The sequence below is a fragment of the Micropterus salmoides genome, unplaced genomic scaffold, assembly GCF_014851395.1.
Source record: "Micropterus salmoides isolate LMB-PRFRI ecotype aquatic unplaced genomic scaffold, ASM1485139v1 Ms_hic_scaffold_10, whole genome shotgun sequence".
NCBI classification, from domain to species: Eukaryota; Metazoa; Chordata; class Actinopteri; order Centrarchiformes; family Centrarchidae; genus Micropterus; species Micropterus salmoides.
The window spans coordinates 15254755-15280902 of record NW_024040041.1 but is presented as its reverse complement, the minus strand read 5'-3'; the positions used below and the strand labels follow the sequence as shown (position 1 = coordinate 15280902).

The following is a 26148-nucleotide window of genomic DNA, read 5'->3' as shown; positions in this document are numbered from 1 at the left end:
TTTAAAATAATTGTCTGAACATCTGAATTTGGAAATCATACTGTACGTTAGGGCTGCAGCTAACGATGATTTTAGTATTCGAATAGATTATTTCCACGATTCATTGATGCGTTGTTTAAGAAGTAGGATTACTTTTGCTTGGCAATCAATTTAATCGATAAATCGTTTCAGCCCTACTGTACATAACCAACCTGTCACTCTTTTCCACTAGCATGATGTAGCAGCAAATCATTCCCTCTTTTTCGTTTGTGCAGGTTCTACGTTATTTCGACTATGTCTTCACAGGAGTGTTCACATTTGAGATGCTGATAAAGGTAAGGCAAATCAAGAAAAAATAAGAATCAAGAATCCACAGCTTCCTCCAGATGTATGTATGTGAGAACCCCTGCCCAAATTCTCATCTCACACTAAGGCCAAATTGCACATCTATTTTTCAGGGGCTCACATTTCATATGTTCTCTTCTTCTCTTGCAGATGGTGGATCTAGGATTGGTCTTGCACCAGGGCTCTTATTTCCGGGACTTATGGAACATCCTTGACTTTATAGTGGTTAGTGGTGCTCTGGTGGCCTTCGCCTTCACGTAAGTCTCCCTCCAGCCTCCCTCTGTTCTCTCCTCTCTTACCTCCTTGCTCTTCCTTCTCTCCTGCCTCTCTACTGCCTCACTGGTACCTTGGAGTACAGCCCTCCCTGTTATTTTTTTATTCACCCGTGGCTCATTTTTGGGTTTTCTCTGCGTCTCCTTTCTCCTTCATCTCTCCCTGACTTCTGTTCGTTCATGCTCTCTCTGTTGTCTTCTCCTCCATTAAACTTTTTTTCATACCTATGCTTACAAATGGTCAGTCCTCTACAGATGGCCATTTCCTCTTCCTTTTATCTCTCATTTGACTTTGCACCCGCATTCCTGTCTTTTCCAAGCCCCTCCACCAATCCCACACTCCCCAACATGTTAAAAAATAGTATCCAAGCATTCCCTTCCTATCTACCTCTTCTTCAACCCTGTGAGAGGTGAGGACCACCCTTTGCACCTGTAACCCTTTAGTGCCCAAGGCGTTCTAGAGTTAAATGCCCATGCAAAGCCTGGCCAGGTCATGCTGGCTCCCAAAAATCTCCACACCCTTCTCCACGGCAAAGCAGGTACTTTAAACCCTACTTGATCTGCATGACTGTGAGGATAAAAAAACATCTGCATAACTGCGTTAAGTTAGGATTTAGTTTATGAGACTATGCTGGGTATACAGCATGAATTATGAGTTCTGGGAGTTGCTGTCATGCTTTTGCATGGTGGGGGGAAGCAGACCTCCAGGACTGCAGTCAACATTAAAGCTAATGTGATATTGCTGTTACTTAAAGTTTAAGTAATACAGTCCAATATGTATATTATGGTAAAACTGTTTCCTACGACAAATTCTTTCACCGGTCATCTGCTGAAGTAGTTTGTTTGATAGGTTCTAATTGATCCTTTTTTATTAAAAATCCAGTCTGTATTTTCAGGAAACAACAATTTCTGTGCCACACAAAGGTTTAGCTTTTGTGCTCTTGTGTGTGTTACACCTGTGTGGGGAAAGGTTGTAGACAGTAGATCTGGCAGACACAAGAAGCATCCTCACATGGAGGCCAAGATTCTCTGGCCATTGGATATTGTATTTTCTATCAGAAAAAGATTAACTAGTTATGTTGATCCTGCCACACATTCACTGTGCAAGTAAATGACCATTTGTACTTTCCCTCAAAGCAAATCTGACATGGTATGAGCTTAGCACAATTTTAGCTTGCTGTAAATGTCAACGTTCATTGGTATTCTGAAGTCAGAATAAAGGTCTGACACACTTTCCTATTAACCACTTCAGTAAGACATTTGCTTACCTTTCATAATATTTTCTGAATATATTATATAATATTTTCTCTTTCAAGAAAATACTATAGCTATAGATCCAGTCTGTTTGGGAACGTTAGACATGTGTGCTTGCTCCTTTGCCATTCATTTTGCAATGCCTTCTCTTCTCTCTTAAATTTTAAATTCTTGAGGCCACATGAGCCTTTTCATTAATCTTTTAAAAATAATTAATTATTTCAGTGGAAGTGAATTGAAATGAAACTGACACCAATTTCATAGACTCTGTTGATGAGGATGGTCTACATCCATATTCGCACAAGGTCTCCTTATCCACGTCAACTAAGATGGAAATGGCTGAGAAACATAAATATTTGAATGCATGCTGCATAATGCATTTGATGATCTATTTGGTACCGCCTTAACTCTTGATGACTTTGAATCATAAGCTGATAGGAAGTTTGCCAAGTGTAAACCAAAACAAACCCCTCCACTTTGCATTTTACCCAGCATGGTGTCCTGCAACATTGTCCCTTCAGTGCTCCTTTAAGCTGTTCCCTTTAAGCTGGAGTTTGAACCTGATCACTCAGCTTTCAAATTGCCTTAAATCTGTGGAAACTGAACTACAGTAAAACCTGAAGTTGTTCCTTATAGCCAAAGAAGACTTGAGCCGTCCCTATTTATAATTATCTCCCTTTCCTCCTATGCTCTTCTTCCGTCCCTTCACCTCTTTCACCGTTCATAGCAAGACCCGACAACTCTCTTACTTCTTCTTCCTCATTCTCCTGGACTCAAAAATGTTCACGCAATAGTTATTTCGGGTCAACAAGGAATACGAAGAAGAAAAAAATCTCACAAACTTATGAAATTGAAAAAAATGAATATTTTAACCTCATTCTAACCATGGTCATTATAGAGTTACTATAAATTCTTAAAATGTACTGTTACCTGCGTCTACACTGTAGTTTGTGGCCAGCAGTATCCATTACCTTTAGGAAAACCCACCAATATAATTTACATATTTTATTATAATTAATATTATAATGCCTCTTCTCTGGTGGACTTCTCCATAAATGATTTTGTTTCATCAATGAAAAATGTCAGCTTTTTTGTGTTGAGGGATCTGTTTCAACATGGTCTGACTCTGTCTAGGTTTTGTAGCTTATATGTGAAAATACACACTTTGAATAAAGATATGGTATCAAACAAACTTGTCTTAGTTGAGGCTAAATGGCAGCAATATAGCATGTGCTTGAGGAGGATAAAAATGAATAAAGAAAAAATACAAAGACAAATTCAGCAGTTTGAACACCTACTACTCAACACAGTAGTACAATGTTACTGATTGTGGGCCAGCAGGAAGATGAAAAATTGCTTGTCCAATAAAGAAAATATGAACTAAGCAGGTGCTCCAGGGTTCTAGTGGTGGTGCCCCATCTATAAGACTGACTTTTGCACCAGTCTTTCTCTCTGAATCATCTTTTTTGTGTGTGTTTCACTAACACTCTTTCCCCTGATTTCTAGTTGTGTATGTGGTACACATAAACCTGTCTGTGTTTCTGTTTGTGTGTATATATCTGTGTGCTTCTGTCCTTAACACTTGTGTCCTCTAACCTTTGAGTTTCATATTTACACGTGGGTCAACTTTATATGTGTCTGTATTTCCTCTCTCTGTGACGTCTGTACTTCCCGGGGAAATGTTAACTATGGACTAATAAATAGATGTATGCAGTGACACAGTGTTAAAAGTGGTGAAGATTACTGGACAAAGAAACTTCAAGTAATCACAGAAAGATTCAAAATCAAAGAGCATACAAAAATGGCACGGCAGTTAATGTGAGCAGATAATAAATACTAATAATTGAGTGCCACAGAGAAAACAAAACTGTTGTCATGTTGTATGTTAACATGAAGACAAACTCACAAAACAATCAATTAGGCCAGTTGAACCAGTAATGTCTGACTTAGTTATAATAGGGGTTAACGACACTAATGGCTGATGGGGAGATCCGAACCAGTCGGAACAGACTCGCACACATCCAGATAGGGCCTTAATTCAATTGGTGGAAATCAAACGGCACTCCAGAAAGGCTCAGCAGTCTCATTGCAGATGTTTATCACTCCTTTAATCCAATTAGTCTGGTCTGAGGGCTGCTGGTGTCTTGGACCGCTTGTGTCGCTGTCTTGCACATTTCTGTAGCTGGACTAAGATCCCGACACAGAGACACTTGCATGCTTACTGACTGGCCTCAGTTACCTTAGAGGGATACCTTGACGTTTTGAGATTCTTTTTCACCAGGCAGTGTTCTGATAAGCATTATGTGTTTGTTTATATGTGGGCAGTAATTTAAGACGTACAGTCTAATAGACTTAGCTCACATCTACGGCTTTGTAGATATATAATAATAATAATAATAGACTCAACTGTATTTGGAAAATATTGGTGGAATTAGAATACAATGTAATCAAATTATCCAGTAGTATTTTTCCAGCTGAATGACAATACTAGTAATAGTCACTCTCAGAAGCAACATCTGGCATTTATACTCATCACTAATGAAATGTCAGAGATGAATGCAGTAGTATTGTGCTGTATTCTCGTCACGCTTTTAGTCTAGATTGAGCATGCATAAACCTTAAAACACATATGCAAGTGTTTGCTAGATCTGGAAACAGTAGTCTATGGGGTGGGAGGGTTGCTCTTATAAAAAGCAGGCCTTGTGTTCTCTCTTTTTCTCTCTCTGTTTCTCATATGGATGTTGTCCCTCGAAATCCCTCCTTTCTCTGTGTCCCATTCTGTTTCTTTCTCCCCGGTCTATGTCTCGCTGTCTCTCACCCCTTTCTCATCTCTTCGTTCGGACCACCAGCAGCGGCGGCGGGTAAAGTTTTTCTTTCTTCTCCTCCACATTTTCTCCTTCTGCACTACCAGCGCCTGTTCTTCAGATCACACATCTTTCCTTTTCATTCATCCTCCATCACAGTTGACTTCTGTACTTGTCTATTCTTCCCCTTTTTTCCATTGTTCACCATGGAACAGCTGTGACTCAACTAAACCTCAAGTTAAACAGAATCACAAAGATACCATTTCATATTTTGTGCTAATCACAAGTTAATCGCAGGAAAATGTCATTAGTACAGTAAATATGAACACAACCTAAATCCCCATAAGGAAACGTCTGGGAAATGTTCACCCAAAGACAGGTGAAAATGTGCACACAGACACACACCAAAAAAGAAACTCACTTGCACACACATGCGCACCACCAGCAGTCTACCATCTGGTATAGCAGCTGTAAGACACAGGCATCTGTACACACAGCTGCCTTCTCCCCTAAGGACCACTGCCATTGACCTTAGACCTTTTTCTCTTCACCCTGATCTTTCTACCGGATGTGTGAGAAATTCTGAAAAATCCGGGTAAAGAGTTAAAACTACCGTAAAGTTTTCTATGATGCTGAGAAGTTAGCCACTTATTTAAAGAGGTCATATTATGCTTTTTGGCTTTTCCCTCTCCTTTATTGTGTTATATATCTTTTTTGTGCATGTAATAGGTTTGCAAAGTGAAAAAAGTCCACCCCAAAGGGAGTTCTCATCTCCCACAGAAAAGTCTGCTCTGAACTGCTTGAAAACAGCTCGTTTGTAGTCCAGCTGTTTCCCTTTCATCCAAGCAAAATGTGCGTCATATAACGCTCGCCAAGAGGCTAGTCCGACACGCCCTCAAAACACTGATGGAAAAACACTGAGCTGCAGAACACCCCTCCTCTCCCTTCCAAACATTAGCTACCCTCCAGGTAGTCAATGGACATAAAGTTGTTACTGTGATGTAGAGACAGAGCTCAGTTATAGCTTTATGGATGAAAGATACATTTGTTACAGATTAATACCTCATTACTCTGAAACTCTTGCTCCAGTCTATGTCGCTAAGCTGGTAAGGGGATATACAGCTGAACCGAAGCTGTGTTTACCTGTCTCTCACTGACCCGCCCTACTCTGCTTCTGATTGGCTAGTAGTCCTTAACTAAGAACTGCGCATGTGCAACTCCCAACAAAGATCTTGTAGAGGAAAGATGCATCACCCTGTAGCTAAAATGAAGCGTTCAACACACAGGGTGAAAAGAGGATCTGGAGGAATGTGCAGTATGACATTAAATATGGTCATATAAAAATTTTAAATGAAACCATCTAAACAACCCCTAAATAAGATTTTGAACCTGAAAATGAGCATATTATGACCTCTTTAAGCAAACATTATTTCATTCAGTTTAGTGAGTAGCCCTTTTTTCATCAGTTAACTCGTTTATTGTTACTTTACAATCTCATTAGATGTTTACGGTAGTGCATAGTCTGTTTGCTAACTGGCAGGCTCTCCTGTAGTACTTAAATAATATATTTTTAGCTTTCTGAAGGGTGTTCGGTGCAACTGAAACAAAAGGTTGTTTCCTTTTTCCTCACACCTGTACCTAGAAAACCAAAGCAACAAAAAGGAAGAGGTTTGGCTCAGCATTTCAATCATGAAATGCTCGCTAATATATATATATATATATTGGCCTACAAGACAAGATTCCATGCTGTTTGAACAATGCTGTAAAACCAGCTTATCCCAGTTGTAGTTTAGAGTTGACAGAAATGAACTGGTTGAGTCATCACAAGAGAGAGTTTGGCTGTCCATCCGAGTTTTTTACCTCTTTTATACACATTGTTACACTTCCAAATTGTGAATTATGTTTAGAGTTAGTTTTATATATTTTTTTAACCATACAATGTGGGAGCTTTTCTAAGCGGTCTTAATGTTAACAGAAGGGCACTAACAAGGATTCCTGTAGTAAGCTGCTAACAGAAAATATGGGGTTTGTTTATGTCTCACTTAGACCACGACTAAACTCTCTCTGTAAATGTCTCTGTGTAGAATAGAGTTCCCCATCTTTCAAACTGCTGCTTTAAAGAAGAAATATTGCAGCATGGAAAGCAAGGTTTCAATGCAGCATGAATATATTTCACCATTAGCTGGGCATGTGCAAGCCGAGGCTTTAGCCATCTTTGTAAAGCATTGAAATACATTGCAAAGTAGTAAACAAGCGTAGCTACTAGATAGCACTCAGACAGGAATGACATCAGTTGTTCCCATAGCATGAACTGTAGTTTTAAAATACCACCTAACTCTACCATGTAGCTACAATGCTAACCTCACACTTAGAGATCAGGCTGAAGCGTGATATGATAGCAATGCTGCATGTGTTGCTATGTATTTAACCCAGACGCAGTTACTCAGATTGAGTTAACTCGGACACAAATACCATCAAGGAATGGCTGCTCACTGCCATTTTGGAATCGAGAGAACTAAGCCTGTCATATCCACCTGAACCTGCTGACTCTTTTTATTTGTGTGTGTGTGTGTGTGTGTGTGTGTGTGTGTACACATACAGAGGGAGCAGTAAGGGAAAAGACATCAGCACTATCAAGTCTCTGCGGGTACTGAGAGTGTTAAGACCTCTGAAGACCATTAAACGTCTTCCCAAACTCAAGGTATGTTTACATAGAAAGTGTTTGACCTCAGATTGGAGTTAACAATATAGTATGTTAGACATTTTCAAGTTACTTAACCTGCTACCAGACAGCCCTTAACATTTTTAAAGCAGTTGATGCCACAATTCAGCACCAAAGTACACAAATAATTTCAATCCAATATATTTCTTTCATGCAATAATCAGCATCTCTCGCTCTGTTGTTCTCTTTCTCTATCCTCAGGCTGTGTTTGACTGTGTGGTGAACTCTCTGAAGAATGTGCTCAACATCCTGATTGTGTACTTACTGTTCATGTTCATCTTTGCTGTGGTGGCCGTGCAGCTCTTCAAGGGACGCTTCTTTTACTGCACTGATGAATCAAAAGAGTTTGAGCGCGACTGCAGGTCAGGAAATACCAGACTGCATTTGCCTTGAGCGGTGAAAATGTTCTGCTCACACACATACTTTCCTGATGTTTAAAAACCATTTTAAACACTTCAGGTGTCTCTTCTCCTTGCTCTGCATCTTCAGTATCTACTTAGACACACAAAACTATAGAAATTTAGAAGCAAAACCTTTGCTTTACGCATTGTGCTGATGATGATATGTGTATCTCAGGGGCGAGTATCTGGTGTATGAACGTGATAACGAAGTGAAGGCGCAGAAGCGGGAGTGGAAGAAGTACGATTTCCACTACGACAACGTGGCTTGGGCCCTACTCACCCTCTTCACCGTGTCTACCGGAGAGGGGTGGCCGCAGTGAGTACACGTGAGCATGCACCGTCACATGTAGCACTCATGCTGTCTGACAACCAATGACCCTCCCCTGTTCCCTTCTCTTCCTTTGCAGGGTGCTGAAGCATTCAGTGGATGCGACTTATGAGAACCAGGGCCCGAGCCCGGGGTACCGGATGGAGATGTCCATTTTTTACGTGGTGTACTTCGTGGTCTTCCCCTTCTTCTTCGTCAACATCTTCGTGGCTCTCATCATCATCACCTTCCAGGAGCAAGGAGACAAGATGATGGAGGATTACAGTTTAGAAAAGAATGAGGTGAGGAAGGATTAAAGGAGTGAAGGAGGATAGAGATGAAGAGTGTTCAGAGGGTGACCGGAAGGCAGGAAGAGGGAGGACTGTATAGAGAAGAAGGTATACAAAATCATAACAGGATGAGAACCAAACCTTTTTGTTCTTCTTTATTTATTTATTTTTTGCAGAGAGCTTGTATAGACTTTGCCATCAACGCCAGGCCCCTGACACGCCACATGCCTCAGAACAAGCTGAGTTTCCAGTACCGAATGTGGGAGTTTGTGGTGTCGCCGCCATTTGAGTATACTATCATGGCAATGATCGCGCTCAACACAGTTGTGCTGATGATGAAGGTAAAAGTCTACATGCTACAAACACAGAAATGGTAATGCACATATAAACATTCTATTAACACACATCAAGAAAACAACATTAACTACTGAGCTGCGGTAGTTATCATTTCTCTCTTTTTGTTTCTTTATCTTTTGCTGTCTGCCCCTCAGTTACAAACATAAACACTAATTAGGTTGGACTTAATCCGACATTTCTGTGTACACTATTTCCTGTGATAAAAAACATTTCAACGGATATGTCTGACTCTCCACTGGGTGAGCTGAACTGTGTATCTCTTTAAATGTCTTAATACTCCCCTTCCTTTCTGTCCCTGGCGGTTTGTGTGTGTGTGTGTGTGTGTGTGTGTGTGTGTGTCTGTATGTATGTCTTTATTAATGCACACTTATCTGTGTGTATGGCAATCCAATTCCCTCTGTTTGTACTCTGGTCTGTTGGTGTGAACGTGTGCGTTTCCTGCGTGTGTGTTTGTTTATAGTATGACGAAGCTTCTGACACCTATGAAGCTGTGTTAGCCAACCTGAACATAGTGTTTACCTCCCTCTTCTCCATGGAGTGTGTACTCAAGATCATCGCCTTTGGAGCACTGGTGAGTGCATGCGTGTGTGGGTTTGTGTGTGGTGAGGACTGCTGTACTGTATCTTTGTAGAAAGTGCTGAAAAATCAGTTATTATTATTGTTACATGGTATCACTGTATCCACATAGATTATTACTGGTTAGCAGCCAGTGTATGACACTCTCTTCCGCCAGACAGAGCAGAGTCAAAAAGTTGAGATTCGCTCAGCTCATGAGCCAAACTAGAAAAACACTCCAGAAAGATTTTTTACATTTTATTTAGGACAAAGAAATGTGTGCTTGGCCAACAACTAGTGACAGCAACACCTAAAATTCTCTGTAGATCCACTGTACCCTGCCTGAAATCCACTCTTAGCTTATAGCCCATGAAAACTGTTCTATTTTGTATTTTTGGGTAATTATAATAGACTTAAGAAAAAGTATTTAAAACGACAATAAGCATTTCTGGTGAAAACACACAAAAAAGAAATATGCATGCATGCCTGATAATCAAAACAATGTGCAAAAAGAGACCGTGATGAAAGACATTTTCAAATTAAACGATTCTCTGTTTCACGTCATGGAGGTGTTCTTGTCTGTCGTGCATTACTGCTTACATATATAAGGAGAAACTGTGGGGAAATATTGAGCTACAAGGTACAAAGATGCAAAGAAACTGCCAGAAGTCAGCAGTAAAGTGTGCAATCATCGGAGCTGCAGAGAAATGGGAGGCGAACAAGGAAAAAAGGGATAGAAGAGATAGTTTAGGGATGAATGTTGGGAAGAGATACAGGACAGAGGGGGGACGATAATACAGTAATTAGAAGAACGAGAGTGAATGACAGATAGGCGGTCAAAAGAGAAGCAAAGATTACAGAGAGGGTGGAGATTAAGCAGGATAGGATTTGAATTTGGGAGATTGCACTCAAAAACACGCACTGCACAATCATATACACAAATAACACCAGGCCTCAGAGACGTCTGCGTGTGTGTCTTTGTGTGTGTGTGTTTGTCAAGGTGCTTTATTTTAATAGCCGCCTCCCTTGCTCTCTTATTTTCCCTCCACTTGTCTAATGCACAGTTTGGCTGCAGGCAATACGTAGGAGAGCAAAGATGCAGACCTCATAAGCATTTGTTCCTCACTATCCCTCTTTCTCTTTGAGTCGTTCTACTTATAAAGAGAAAATGTCTAAATCTATAATAATGTATAGCTGTGGATGAATGTATTTGTGCAGATGTATGCATGGAGTTAATTAATTGCATGTAGGAGAGGGATGTGATACCCTTTTTTTTTTTTTTTTTTTAAAAGCAGAAGGAATTCAGTGTGACTTTGTGTTGATTTTGGTTTATGAGGTGCAATGTTTGGTGCAGTACAAGCTGTCCCTAGCTTGTCTGCTGGCATCCATGCCGTCACTGATGGTTCATTTGTCTTATCTAATTTCTTTCCTGTTCCCGTTGGACACTAATGTGCCTTTTTTTCCCTTCTCATTTTCATGTCCTCTTTCTCTTTCTGTCTGACTTTTATTCTCTAATGCTCTCTGTCTTACTCTTTCTTTCTCTCCTTGCATCGCACATTTCTCTGTCAATATTTTCTCTGTCTTTTCCTTTCTGTCCCTGCCACATCCATGTTCTTCTACATGTCACCCTCTCGCCATTTTCCCTCTGTCTTCTCTATCCCTCTTCTCTCTCTCTCTCTCTCTCTACTTTCTTCACAGAATTATTTCAAAGATGCCTGGAATATTTTTGACTGTGTGACAGTCCTGGGCAGCATTACTGACATCTTAGTTACCGAGCTTGGGGTAAGTAGCAGCACCCGGGGCATTTGTGTGTAGATGTGTATGTTTGAGAGATCTGTACTGAGGAGTCAAAACTGTAAACAGAGATGATATTGTATTGTGTTTGTTGAGCAAGAATGACTGTTTGTTAGCGTTAGCTTCAGCATGTATCTATGGGCTTGTACATCTGTCACATTGTCTAAAAGACATACAGTAGACAAGACAAGGAGTTAGGGGAGAGCATGAGTTAGAGGCTTCTGTTGAGGCTTGCGTTGCTCAGTCATCCATGAATATCTCTTGAAAGTCTTATATAATTGTCCCAGTTGGTGGGACGAGGAGAGACCAGACTCCAGCTAGCCAGCACTGAGCCACTGAAAGCAAGGCAGGAAGCATGCTGGTACTCTGTAGCGAGCCAGTGAACAGCTTCTGAAAGCAACCTAACAGGCAATCATATTATTAGATTGCATCTCAGGTGGCCAATAGAGGCTGTGCAGTTGTGTCAGACATCTGTTAGTAACCACAGCTGAAGTCTTAAAGGTCCATAGGATATCTGATTGTGCACAATCAAGTAAAACAATTATGGATTAGAAAAGAAATATGTTTCTTATATCATAAATTACAGTAATGGGTCCATTCTTTAACATCATAGCTAAACGTGAGTGGTCTGATTAACTAGATTCCGTGTCCTGAGTTACATTGTTGCTACACAGTGTACTAAATTGCTTTGGGTGTGATGATAAGATGACCAGGTAGTTTGTTGAGCTACCTAAGCAACGTGATATTTACACCTTCTCTGGCTTGGTAAGATGTATCGTTATGTAATGTGGTGACACCCATCATCACTTAAAAACAGCACTAGTTTAGATAAAGTTTTAAGTTAACGAATACACTCACAGTTGTTTCAGCTGTTCTTTCCCAAAATAAGACGTCCAGTATGGCTGCCTGAGCTTGCTTTACCAACCAACACAAACATGAACTGAGTATCACTCAAAAAACAGAGGTTATTTTATTTGCCATAATAAGGTAGCATATATCTGCACATGTTTGTATTTGTAAGTACATATATCTGGGGAGAGTGTTATTTTTAAAACCTTTTTTTCTTAGACATTAAAGGTGAATTCAGACAGAACAGGATTTTTAGATGATAAATCTACTTCATAAATGTACAAAGATGAGAGAAGAAATCAGAGACACACACACTTGTTTGTTAACTCAGAGATTTCACTCGAACAATTGGTACATTGCCTGTTTTAACATGCAGTGAAAATGTATTTGTGTTCTGTCTGAACTCACTTTAAGAGCTACCTTAAAGTGCTGAACTCATGCTGAATTACTGGTAGACCTGGTAGGAATGCAATACATAAACTGTATTTAAGACATGTAGATCTCTCTTGGATGACTTTGATCCAAAGCAGTTCAAAATGGTATAACCAAGAATGATAAAGTCAAATTTGTACAGTACTTGCCAGAACATATTCAAGAGCTGCACAGCCATTATCAGGTGCTGTGACCTACACACTTTACCTACCAGTTCTGTCTGAGGAAGCAAGGGATACCAATGATTCAAGCCCTCTCAAGGCTTAGATTGATTCTCCAGACAGATTCTAGTAAATATTTCACTTACTGGTTGTTTCCAACAATCCCCTGTTGTCTTAATCCTTGGTATCCCTGCTACATTTATGGATGTAGAAAATCTGCAAACAGAATCTTGCTGCTGTGCTAACTTGTCTCTGTAATGACTGTTGATTTATTTCTTGTTTTTATCTTTTTACATGCTTTCTTTAAATCGTCCACAAACTTAACGACGATCTACTGTAATCTACTTCGCCCCACCCCCTTCTCCCCCCAACACCTACTACTTCCTGCGATTCCGTCCAATCAAAATGCACTATGAATCCTCTGTGTCCACCCATGACAACTGGCTTGGTCAATCTCTCTGGTTGTTCTTCGAACCAACCAAATATCCAAAAATTTGCCGCTATAAACCATATGTCTGCAACATCTACATGTAGATGGTTTGTAATTTTTTGGAGATCTTATTTTACTGCATTTGTTTTAACTGCATCACGGCCAATGTTATAGTTGTGAAATGTGCATGTTTTGCTTGACCCCCACCACCCCCAACCCTCAACTCTTAAGTGAGCACTAAATTTGTAAAAATTTTCATTTGTTGTCCAAGTTAGTTAACCTCTCGACCAGTTACTGTATCAATTTACATATTTAATTTAACCATACATCTCACCCACACCGTCCTTTACTGAGAACTAGTGTTCAGTTTGTGAAGGATTGGATTATATAAACTGGATTAGACTGCTGCATCTATCCGTTGAGATTAGCCATTCATTGTATACAGTATGCACACACACACACACACAAACACGACAGTGACTGGGAGAGAATTTCCAGTAACAGAGTGGATCAAAAGCTTTGCCCCTGGCAGAGAGAACAAGTGATGCATGCGGCCCTTTGCATGTCTTTGGCAGGAACCCTTTATTTTCACAACACACATACACAGAGCAATGTGAGACATGCTGTATTGTAGATGGAACCTGCATGTGCCTGCTGCCAGCCCCTTTTGAGCACCTCAGTTGCACTTCAACTGCAATCGTTCCGTGTTTTTTTTACTGTCGTACGTGGTTGAAGAACTCTGCATTACCAATTTCACATAAATTGATCTTTTTTTTTATGAAAGAAAAATGAATACGCTTCCTATTCACAATCAATTGTAATTGCCACTTAGATGTTTCAGCCCACACAGTTTTTAAGGCACACAATCACACTGATGAGATGGAAAATATATGAATATAAGATACAATAACCTTAGTTGGTCCTTCAACCACCGTCTTGCTGCTATGTAGCTGTGACAGCACTACAGGATGTCACATGACTTGTAGCCAATCCTGTTGGATGGTGCATCAACTGCCATTAGCTTTACCGGTTTGCCTCGTCTTAGTGCACATCTGCATGCTGAGGGCTTGCTTCATTTTAAAATAGTGCATAGTTTGCCTTGAGAGAATTAGTGCATTTGGTTGTCTTCCAAGGGAACGTCCTGACATCCCTGCACTTTAACTACTCACCATTCCTACCACAATTACTACTAAATAACCCAATTGGATGGAACTAGTTAGATTTGGATGATTTCCCCTGTGTTGTATGGTTTGGTTTTGCCTAACTTAATGGATATGAAAAGCTTGTTGGAGCCTTGCTGATTTGAGTTTGGTTTGCTTTGACTTGTTTGGCTCCTGATTCTCTTATTTGTATTGAGTTTGAATCTCCCTCAGTTTTGAGTTTGACTGTTTTTTCTTAATTCTTTTAAGTTTTGGTTGTCTAAAGGAAAATTGTTTGCACACTTTGCACTACAACTAACTACTCTTTCCGTTTATTCCACCCCACCCCTTCACCTTTGTCTATTCTTCACTTTTTCTATACCTTCATATCTTCAACTTCAACTTCCAATCATAATCCTTTCTACACTCCCTCTCTATCTGTCTCTCTCTTTCTCTTTCTGTCTCCCTTTCTCTGTGGTTATATTGTGTCTGGACTGTAGGATAATTTCATCAACCTAAGTTTCCTGAGGCTGTTCAGGGCAGCTCGTCTCATCAAGCTGCTGAGACAGGGAGAAACCATTCGCATCTTGCTCTGGACCTTCGTTCAGTCGTTTAAGGTTTACACTCAAATATACATGCATAACATGCTCAAAAATCATGTATTAATATTTTTAGATTTTTATTGATTTTACACAGTACACATACTATTGTATACTATTGTGTATATAGATGCTAGGTGCAGGCTCATATACCATTCATAGTGCCCTGATATGTATCAAACTTAATACCAAACGATGAATGTGTCTTTCCTCAGGCACTACCTTATGTCTGCCTCCTCATTGCCATGCTGTTCTTCATTTACGCCATCATTGGGATGCAGGTGGGTGAGCGCCTCAACCTAGTAATTGCTATAGTGCTTTTGGGAAATATTAAATATATTTTATAGGATAATGATGATGAGGAGGAGGAGGATGAGGTAGAGAAGGAGAACGAGGATGATGATAACAGTCGTAAAAATTTGTTGCATAGCGGGAGGAGGAGGATGATTATGGAAGTGGTGGCTATGGCATGTGTGCAGTAAAGGTTTTAGACTGTTAAAGGCCAAAATTGTCAATCATGAGCAGTTATAGTTTGATTTTCAGTCTTAACGTTATGATGTATTCAACAGCTTTTTGGGAATATTGCTCTGGACGAAGAATCAGACAGTGCCATCAACCAGCACAACAACTTCCAGACTTTCGTACAGGCTCTCATGCTTCTCTTCAGGTACTTGTGTGTGCATGTGTGTGAGAATCTGTCTATATATACAGTGTTTATTTGCAAAACATTGTTGTCATCTAAACACACAAGGATTTTTGAATAACCTTCTGAAACCAGTTGTTTTGGCACACTTTATACTCTAGTCTTTGTGTATTTTAGGAGTGCCACGGGAGAGGCATGGCACGATATCATGCTGGCCTGTCTGGGGGGTAAGGTGTGTGACCCCTTGTCAGGGAATCCAGACCCAGAGTGTGGCAGCCAGTTTGCCTACCTCTACTTTGTCTCCTTCATCTTCTTCTGTTCATTCTTGGTGAGTACCAGAGGTAGAAAGTAACAAATTACAATTACTCATGTTACCGTAATTGAGTAGTTTTTTGTGTACTTGTACTTTTTAAAGTAGTTTTTTAATCTGTAATTTTACTTTTACTTAAGTATGTTGTGTTTAAAGTATCGTACTTCGCTACATTTTCAATCACATCCACTACTGAGTAAAAAAAAAAAAGTGCAGGAAAAACTTGCTACCACTTTGGCTTCAAGTGCAAGAGAACCATAATGCAGTGTGAGCTGTGAAAAATGCTGTATTAAGTTACTGCAAATGCAAATTGAACATTTCCTGCTGCTGCAGCTTCACATTAAAAGCATTTAAAGATTCAGTGTCTAAGATTTGGTGGCATCTAGTGGTGAGGGTTGTAAATTGCAACCATCTGTCTAGTCTACCACTGCCCACTAACCTTTCAAAGAGCGTAGGACAGCTACAGTGGCTGACACAGCACAAAAGGTGTCTCTTCTGAGACAGCAGAGAGAAGCCAGTCAAGAAATGAGGTTTCTTTGGGTATATTTAATAAGAATTATATTTACTTAATTATGTATTAAAACTATATGTTATTGTGACTTGGCCACTGACAGATAACATGGAAAATGTGAATGAGTGTGAAACATTATCACTGTTTCTGCACCACAGTCCATTATAAACCACACATTAGATAAAGTTTATACAAACCTTGTCAAGGGAATCACGTTCATTCTCTCTGTGATTATGGACCATCGCCAAAACTGCCCGCCAGCATTAATATCTGGGCCGCTGCCAGATTATGATGCTAGGATAGCAACAAAAAATATAAATAAATGAATACTTTGATAGCAATGCTAAAATAGATCTCAGTCATGACAGCAACAGTTACTCACATAATCACTTCCTCTTTAGTGGTTTTACCTACAAAATAAAAGCATGAGAAGCTCATTTACTGCAATGCTGTTGTTGGAGTTGAACTGAGCTTTTACTTTGTGGACGACATTAAAAGAGTCTGTTGCCTGCTTGACACACCTCTGAAAGAGCCATCAGAAAGCGTGATTCTCCTAAATGTCCTCTGCCTGGAGATAATGGGGTATGTGAAAAAGCGTCTGTAGGTTGACGGATGTAGATCAAACACCGAAACACAAACACTGCAGCACATCCCGTAATGTAAGAAACAGGCGATGCAGAATCCATTTGTTAAAGAGAGAAAAAAAAATGTCCAAAGGCACAAGTCCTGCACTTTATCAACTGAGCTAACCAAACACCATGTTAATGGAAGTCGATATTATGGCTTATATTCTCACCCACCATCTAACCATTGAAAATATTGCTCTAATGCAAAACTTATTTGCCAACCCCTGCAATTTATTATAACTAATTCTTCTTCTTCTAACGTACGTATTCAACGTGGTGATGGGTGTCTACACTGCCTGAATTCCACCAGAAGTAGAATAAGAAGAACGTAGTGACGAAAAATGCTCTGTAGCGCTGTTTGTCCGTTTTCAGATACTATAGAAACATGACGACGCAACGTGGCAATGTCAATGGAAGAGGGACCTGTGGTTATGTAGATAAAAATGGCTCATTCTAAGGTAATAAAAACATAACGGTTTATTATATAAGGTCTTTATACACCACTGAAAACATAGTTATGGATCTTTACCTGGTCAACAAGTTGACCTTTATTTTCAAGTAGTCGCAGGAAATGCAATTGTAAGTGAGATTAGCGCTGACCGCTCTCATTTATCAAAAACATGTCTACACAAAAAGACAACCGCCATTTTCAACGGTTTTCTGAAAGCGGATCAGTTTGAAATATTGCAGTGAGTAATGCAACAGTCAGGAGCAGACACCGTGAGCTGTTAGATAAAGAGCTGCTTGCGAACTCCTTTCCCTTTCGCAGACTCCTGTTGTGTTCAGCATAAAGTCAGATCATGAGTGCTCACATAAGAATGGAAAATACCAATAACTGCCCAACAATAGTTTGTTTAGCTGCCCCAGACTTCTGTGCCCTGTGGTCATCTGTTGTTACCACCAGTAACTGCACAATAACGGCACAGCTGCATAATAGCATCAAACCAGGTTTATTAATATATCATGCCAATCAGAGTTACATTTACAATTACACATTTTAACCATCACTCCTCAGTGAACTGCCTCCTTGGCTGAGCATTTTGTAGTTAGGTATGCCTATGTAGTAACCTCTGTAGATTTATCCTTATGGATTTAGGCCTACCCCGTTTTTAGGAGTCTGTTCACCCTGATATAAGCTAATAGAAATGTTCATTTTGCGAAAGTTGAACATATCAAACAATAATATGCCAATTATTTTAGGTTAAAAAAAGTAACTAAGTAATGTTTACTCTGAGTAAATTTTACTTTTTACTTTTGCTTGAGTAGATTTTTATACCAGTAACTTTACTTGTATTGAAGTAAAAGTTCATCAAAGTAATTTACTTAAGTAGAATATTTTTGTTCTCTTTCAACCTACATAGTCCGACAGACCTCATCTTCGCCCTTATGGAGCTAAATCAAGGCCAAATGTTTTGTTAATTTGAAAATACAAACTGTAATAGAAAAACTAAAACTTGCTGCATCCAGGAGCACGAAGCACAGTTGCAGCAGCAGCGAGTGTGTGTTGGAGAGAGATGCACACAAAGATAACTGTTGAATTTGCTCTTCTTCTTCTATCTCTTTACAATTCACTTGTATTGACTGCACTATTTTGTTCATTTTTACTTCTTTCCCTAGGTATTTATCCCATTGATGCCATACGTGCTATTAGCTCTTACTAGTATTTATTGATTCTCTTACTAGTATCTATTGTAACTTGTAGATCTCTTACTGACTTGATGCTTTATTGATGCTTGTAGACTGTTCCTTAGATGTAAGTCGCTTTGGATAAAAGTGTCTGCCAAATGAGTAAATGTAATGTAAATGTAGTCTAAAGAATAACTGAGCGATATGCCCTTCTTGGGTGTCTGAGGTTGTTCTGCAGCTCTTAGTTACAGCTCGGTTCATGTATGTGTTCATGTGTGCACATGTCTAGATGCTGAATCTGTTTGTTGCCGTCATTATGGACAACTTTGAGTACCTGACTAGAGATTCATCCATACTGGGACCTCACCACCTGGATGAGTATGTCAGGATATGGGCGGAGTATGATCCTGCTGCCTGGTGAGTGGTAATGTACATGCACTCAGGTGCACATACACATACGTACACACAACTGTAATTTGTCAGGCTTTGATACTGACACGATACAGCTTTTGTGACTACCTAATGACATAGTGAAAACAAAAGTTATCTCCATAAACAAATCATATTTTGTTTGCACCAGTAGTCAATGTGAAAACACAAAGACATTACTTAAGATCTGTATATTCCTTGTGCGTGTTTTAATATGCTTGTTCACACAGAGCAAGGCCCAAGCGAAGAAATCAGTAACTTCTCAACAATACTGTAACTGTGTTTTTATTTATTGTGCAAAACATCAGTACAAAGTGTTTCTAATGGTCTACAAATAGTCAAAAAATTGACAAACAACAATAACTAAGCATAAGTGTCAGCTGGTACAGCAGAATTTTCTAGCGAAACAGCTGCAAGGGGGCGGTAATGGATATGAGTATAACCTTATCAGGCATCTGGTTATCCCTCTGACACCGTACAACCCCTCCCTCCTCCTCCTCTTCCTCCTCTTTTCTGTAAACTCTCCTGAAATACCTCCCCCCTTCTGGAATCTGCATACTGCTAAAAAAGACTGAATGTGGCAACGTCTACACTCCAAACAAAGCTCCCCTGTCCAGCTCTTAAATGTCTTCTGTAGACATGCTGCGTTTCATAGTATCTGTATTCCAGCGCCTGTGTGTTGCCCTGTTGTCTTGTAGACTGCACATAGACTGCTCTAAGGGAGACGTGGGAAATCAAAGGAAAAGGGAGAAGAAATAAGTGAATGGAAGGATGGAATGGATCAAATTAACAGGAAACATAGATAAAAGATTGAAAACAATGATAATGATGGGGTGGTGATGGCGCATAGATAAGATGCTTGCCTTTGGTGTGGGAGACCCGCGTTCGATTCCCACTGTGAGACATCCACCATTGTTTCCCTGAGCAAGACACTTAACCCCTAGTTACTCCAGAGGCGTGCGACCTCTGACATGTATAGCAATTGTAAGTCGCTTTGGATAAAAGTGTCAGCTAAATGAATAAATGTGAATGATAAATGTAAAGTGACAATATAAGAGAGAGATTTAAATAATTGAGTACAGGTTTTCAAAGGCTAAACTCTATGGTTTGTATACCTTAGAAATCAATAGAATTTCTTTTAGAAATGTTTATAATTGTATGTTTAAAATATGCTGCAGACAACTGTTACCTTTGCTGCTCATTGTGAGAAAATTCCCTTTTCCAACCCAACCTTACTGACTATAACATGGGCACCATTGCACTGGAAAAAGAGGACAGGGAACAAAAACACAGCCGTTCAGGCTGATACATATATTTAAGAGGGAGGGGATCCCAACACAAGCAGCTATTAAGCATGTAGCTGTTTACCAAGCACATGCTTTTCCACTCTGTTTGCAATTCCTTAATTACATCATGAACACATCCAGTTGGACTGGAAAGAGGAAAGAAAGGGCTGTCGAACTAAGGACAAGGAGTAAGAGAAAGAAAAAAACAACAGAATAAAAAGAAAAAGTTAAAAGTTAAACCGTATTGGCAGTGCTAAGTACCACATTTAGCAATATGTGACGTGTGTAGAGTGTGTGAGTTTGCATAGGTGCAGATGTTACTACAGTCTGTGTGAGTCTATAATGTACAGTAAAGAAATTGTTAAGCATTTTCAGATACTGTGAATTTGTCAAATTTGTGCTCTTCCTCCCAATGTTCTCTCTTCTCTCTGGATGTGTGTGTATGTTTGTTTTTTCCTGTGTGTACGCGTGTGTTTCTTAACTCCCTTGTATTCTTCTTGCAGCGGGCGCATTCATTATAAGGACATGTACAGTTTATTACGAGTTATCGACCCCCCTCTCGGCTTAGGCAAGAAATGCCCCCATAGGGTGGCCTGCAAGGTTTGACTTCCATTCAAACAAAATCTCTCAACCACAGCATCCAGGAATGGAGTGAATGCCGCTTTATTTAATTTTTTTTCGTTTTCATTTCAATTTTACAACTTCTTTTCCACCATTATCGACTTGCATTCTGACCTGCTGAGAGAATGTGCGGGACAATGCAGACACCCAGAGAAGCATGTGAAATGCACTTAGCGAAATGAAAAAAAAAAACACATTAAGATGTTTTACCACACTGTAAAAAAAACAAAAACTTTTTTTTCTGAATATTCTTTTGTTTTGCTTGCTGTGGAGCCATGGCTATAATGTAGCAAGCTACGGTTGCCCACTGTAGTGTTGCATTGTTCTTGGTTTTTGGGGGTTGGGGGAAAGACAGAAACTGCATTGACACCCCTTCCTCTTCCTCCCCTTTCTCCTGATCGGAGCAGGAGCAGCTTGGTCCCTGCTGTCAAGCTCTGCCCTGCTCCTCTGTGCAAACACAGTATCACACACACACACACACACACACACACACGCACACAAACATATATTTGTCCTGCTGGCACAGAATTGTCTTTTGATACTAGAACATTTACTTCTTAAATTTCAGTCCTAATCTTCCTCCTGTTGTCTCCCTTCCCTCTTTCATCTGTTATGTACTCTCTTTTATTTGACAAATTGTTAGAGAGTACTGTTGCTCATAGAGAAGCCCCTCAGCCACAGTTTCTCCAAAACAGGCCAATAACCTTGTCTTTCTGTTGTTTTGTTCTTTTACTTTGTTTTGGTCTCTTTTTCTCTCTTACTCTCCTTTTCTCTCTCAATCTCTGACACTGATCCTCAAGTCTATTCTCTAATCAGTCTCTCTCTCACTACATATTTTTTCCCGTCTTCTCTCTCCCTCTCTCTCTCCATCTCTCCCTTCTTTGTGCATTTGTTAACGGGGTGGTGGCACTGGCTGATGATGCAGTGGCAGGATCAGATGCAGGGAAATGTATGACATGCTGAGGCACATGTGTCCTCCACTAGGCCTCGGGAAGAGGTGTCCAGCACGGGTGGCCTACAAGGTCAGAAAGGACCCCATCTTCACCTGAGTCTCCTATGGGTGTCGGGGAGGGGAGTGGGTGGGGTCCAGGAGGGAGGGGCCATGGATTTAAATGCTCAACGTGGTGTAAACTTTAGTGTCGTTGTTTCTTTGGTTCTGTTTCTGTTTCTTTTCGTGGAAAGTGGGGGTGGGCTGGTCAGTGTTGTGGAGTTGTGTGGTGGTGTGGGATTGGTGGGCGGAGGTAGCAAGACAATTAGGGCACAGTTTAGGTGCCACACCTACACTGTGGGGGGTATCCACAGGAGGGGATGAGAAGAGGGACCTTCTCAGCTCGTTTGCACCGTGTATGTCACTTTCACAAACATGCATATCCCATACACATTATGATCAACATGTGTTATTCTGCAGCTAAAGTGATAGTAACATGTATGCGTGTGTACCAAAAACATTACAGATATTGCTTAATTAGACAAACATTTCACACATAGGTAGGTGCTGCTAAACACACACACTCTTACACAGAAACATGCGTGTGCAGAAGGGCTTGGAAGGTCCTCTAGACTTATGTCCTCTGACTCGTTCCGTCCTGTGGATGGGGCAGACAAACACACACACACACACACAATGAAGTCATATCAACCTGCACATAGATATTATGTGTTATTTCTAATGGTAGAGAGAGCAGAAGGGCTTGTGTCAGTGATGTGTTTTCCTCAGAGAGCCTTTGGTTGCCAGAAGTATTTCTGTCACCCTTCATGAAGCAGCTCCAAGCCCCCAAGCAGTCTTTACTATCTGCAAGTCCAATCTTCTCTTTGTCCTTTGGTTCTGTCGTCAATGCAGTTCTATTCTGTTTCCAGCCCCCCCCCCCATCTCTGCAGATTGCTCTCCCTCCCCACACATATATATACATTCCAACACCCGCCTTCTGCATGGCTGATAACCCCCACCACCAACCTCATGCACAGACCCCTGTCTGTAATATAACCACCTGCAGACGCAATTGATCTTACACAAATTGTAATTGGAGTACATATATGCAGATTGATAAAAACAAATGTACCTTTATGTAACCACACATCCATGCAACACTTCTTGTGATCAACGTGACAGTCTCATTAAAACATCATTGGCAGATCACTGTGAGCCTCAGGGGGCAGCCGGCCAAACAGCCTGAAGGCACAGGAGATCACTTCATCACTAACCATTGCTTTACCCACCATCTTCTCTAATAGACCTGGGGCAAATAGTACAGACATTTTATACTAATGACTGTTCTATATGGATGGTGCTTGAATATGAGTGCATTTTATAAGAGGTTGTCAGTCAGTGTATACCAAACTCACTTTTATAGGCTGGTCCTGTAAAGAAATCTCCATTAATCTGTCTCCACTTGATTACACTAATAAGGGAAAAAAAATTAAGACTGCCACCTGTGTGGAGTAAAATGTATTATTTGACCCAGGTTTCTCCACCTCAATCTCTATTTCTTTCACAGTAAATCATGTGTTTATTTTTTTACCTCAACCTTACATTAGATGTCCTCTTTCTCTCCTCATCCTTTTTGGTTTTACCCTCGCAACATTTTATTCCTAAAAGCCTCCTCCCTGAACTAAAAGATAGACACTCAATCCCCCTGCCCAACAACCTAACATGTGTTACATGCATGGTTTTGGCAAAACTTCCCAGACATCCTAATCTGCCCCTTAATAAATATTACTGGAAAATTTTCCAGAAGGTCACCATCTGTGTGTCTATGCCTAACCTCACCTACCATTTTCCCTAAACACCTTGCCAATGAGAGAAATCCAAACCTTACCTTTGACCTTCCAAGAAGTCCACAGAACAATGACCCATCTAGCTCCACTGCTTTTAAATCTGAATGTTCTCTGTCCTGAAGAGAGACAGTAGAGCCTTCAGGCAGGACTGCTTTTTTAACAGACACAGCCAACTATGTAGTGATGTTTCTTTCTTTGCATTGTTTTGTCTTTTGTCTATTTTTGGTCATACATGCTCCAGCTCATAACCTATTAACTTATATATTTTTAATTATGTTCTTTATCTATATATTTCCCTTAAGCCTTCTCTTTCAAGTCTTATCATATCTATTTTTTTCTGGCAGAAGAAAAATTTGTTTTGACCTCATATGTCCTACATATACCTGGATTATGTTCACCACAATCCTTTAGCATCTTAGCACCGAAACAACACTTCTGTCGTGGCCATTTTTTGGTTTCTTCTTCTTTGTTTTTCCACAGAATGCTGCTCTCTCTCACCTATTAACCCTCTAAGTCTGTGCCCATTTTTCACACATTAGTCAAAAGATAATTAGCGATGGAGCCAGTTGCTCTATCATATCGGCCTAGCCCTATCGTCTACAAATTTTGTTATTCCCTCCAGTAACAGCCACATTAAAACAACCCACAAACTCATTTTGATGTCGCCAACAGAGGATGCTTTCTGTGTACGGCTGTGCAGCTGCTTGTCCTGTGAGGCATATTGCGTGTGCATCGCATGCTGCATGGGGGTGAGATGTGCAAAAAGGGTTAGGAGGAATTGAGATCAAAAAAAAAGTTTTGATGGATGGATTAAAAGAGAAGATGCATCGGGATGTAAGGGAAAGCATGATATGCTGCATGTCTGGGTTGTCGCTGTCTTGTGTCACCAAACACACACGAACGTCACTCTGTCATCTGTGAGTTGGTGTGTGTCTTTCTATTGTCTGTTTCAATTTTAAACCAACAAGACCTATAAAAGATCAAACCAATAAACGAAAACCAAAAGTGTTCCCCTCCCTTGGACTCCAGTGGTTGTTTTTAGTTTATTGGTTTATCATCTGGTCTGTGTTGTTTTCACTGTGAACCTCCAAACCTCTAGGGGGAGCTCTGGATAGTAGTAGCTGCTGCTCATCCTGTCCGCTTGTCTCTTCAGTGAAGGCTCAAGATTGCCAGTTTAACCAACCTGTGAGGTCATTTGGATGTCTAAAGTTATACATAGACAGCATTACAGTCAAGAAATAAATTGATAAGTTGAGGGACGAATCTGAAAAAAAAAGTCTTCATTTAATACCTCTGCACTCACAGGTAAACAAAACAGATTAAAATTTGTGAATCTGTTGCGCTGAAAATCAAGGATGCCTAATTTGACACTGGTGCTGAATCTGAGCCATTGGTTACAGGCAGGCCAGACAGACCAAGTCAGTAGAGCCTGCTGCAGATGCTATGCACAGCTCCTTCAACTTCCTTTACCCCCCACCCCCCCATCCTCTCCCCTCCCCTCCCCTCCTCTCCCCTCCCCTCCCCTCTCTCCTGCCACCAACTCAATGCCCCTCCCCCACCTGTCACCTGGAGGTTCCACATACATGGCCACCCCACTTACTTCCTGATTTTCTCACTGTTCACCCTGATTGGCTCTCCCACAGAGACTGCTCCGTATGGATCTGCCTGTGGCCGACGACAACACGGTCCACTTCAACTCCACTCTCATGGCGTTGATCCGCACCGCGCTGGACATCAAGATTGCCAAGGGTACGGAAGGTTTGGAATCCCTCCTACCTCCTTTGCTCCAATTTTCACATGCTTTCTTCTCCTTTTTCTTATTTCCCCCGTAGTGCTAGCGCTGTCTGAACCCAGAAACCTTCAGCTCTTCCTGATGCTTCTCCTACTGTAGCTTAAGTATAATGTGCTTTCTATGGCAGTAGATGTGTGTGTGTGTGTTGCCTGTTGCTAATTTGTGTGTGAGACTGAAGGTTGAGATCCGGTGGAATCGAGGTTCTGTCACTTCATCTTAAAAATTGCTTGTGTAGAGTTATCAGTGCAGTTATAATTTGATCATATCTATTATTATTACCTTACTAATAAAAATATGTCTTCTGTTTGTCTTTGTTTTCATGTTTGTGTGTCCTCTCTTATACTTTTTTGTATCAATCTGAATGGGTATGAATGGTTTACGTGTCCATGTACTTGGCCATGCATGTCCTTGTATCTATATATGTGCGTATGTGTCTGTATGTTTGTGCGTGTGTGTTTGTTGAACCTGCTCAGGTGGCATTGACAAGCACCAGATGGATGCAGAGCTGAGGAAAGAGATGATGGCGATCTGGCCCAACCTCTCCCAGAAAACTCTGGATTTGCTGGTTACGCCACACAAGTGTAAGTTGCAGAGTGTGGGCGGGGGCGCAACAATGTGGCTTGGATGCAGCCACCCTGTGCCGCCCAGTGCTCCAACGATGTTTCTCTTCACGCCACCCGAGGAATCGCTTATATCAGCCAGTCTCTCTCACTGCTGCACCCTCTGATACAGCAGGCACATTAACCCTGCACACCCACATACCCCAACTATATGAAGACTATGTGAACATGAAGAAAAAAAACACAAGCACTGACAAAGCACAGGCTGCATGGTAGATG

General features: G+C 40.6%; 1 protein-coding gene across 1 annotated transcript in view; it reads left to right on the top strand.

Annotated features, from left to right (window-relative positions):
• The window catches only part of cacna1aa (calcium channel, voltage-dependent, P/Q type, alpha 1A subunit, a), a 71788-nt gene that overhangs the window by 30838 nt on the left and 14802 nt on the right, over positions 1–26148 (top strand). Inside the window, 18 exon segments of the mRNA XM_038698446.1 lie at positions 255–314; positions 475–581; positions 7256–7355; positions 7578–7738; positions 7953–8093; positions 8185–8386; positions 8551–8715; positions 9192–9302; positions 10985–11068; positions 13057–13059; positions 14592–14708; positions 14906–14971; positions 15260–15357; positions 15511–15661; positions 18696–18823; positions 20625–20721; positions 25161–25275; positions 25783–25890. Of these exon segments, the coding sequence (XP_038554374.1) occupies positions 255–314; positions 475–581; positions 7256–7355; positions 7578–7738; positions 7953–8093; positions 8185–8386; positions 8551–8715; positions 9192–9302; positions 10985–11068; positions 13057–13059; positions 14592–14708; positions 14906–14971; positions 15260–15357; positions 15511–15661; positions 18696–18823; positions 20625–20721; positions 25161–25275; positions 25783–25890 (2014 nt within the window).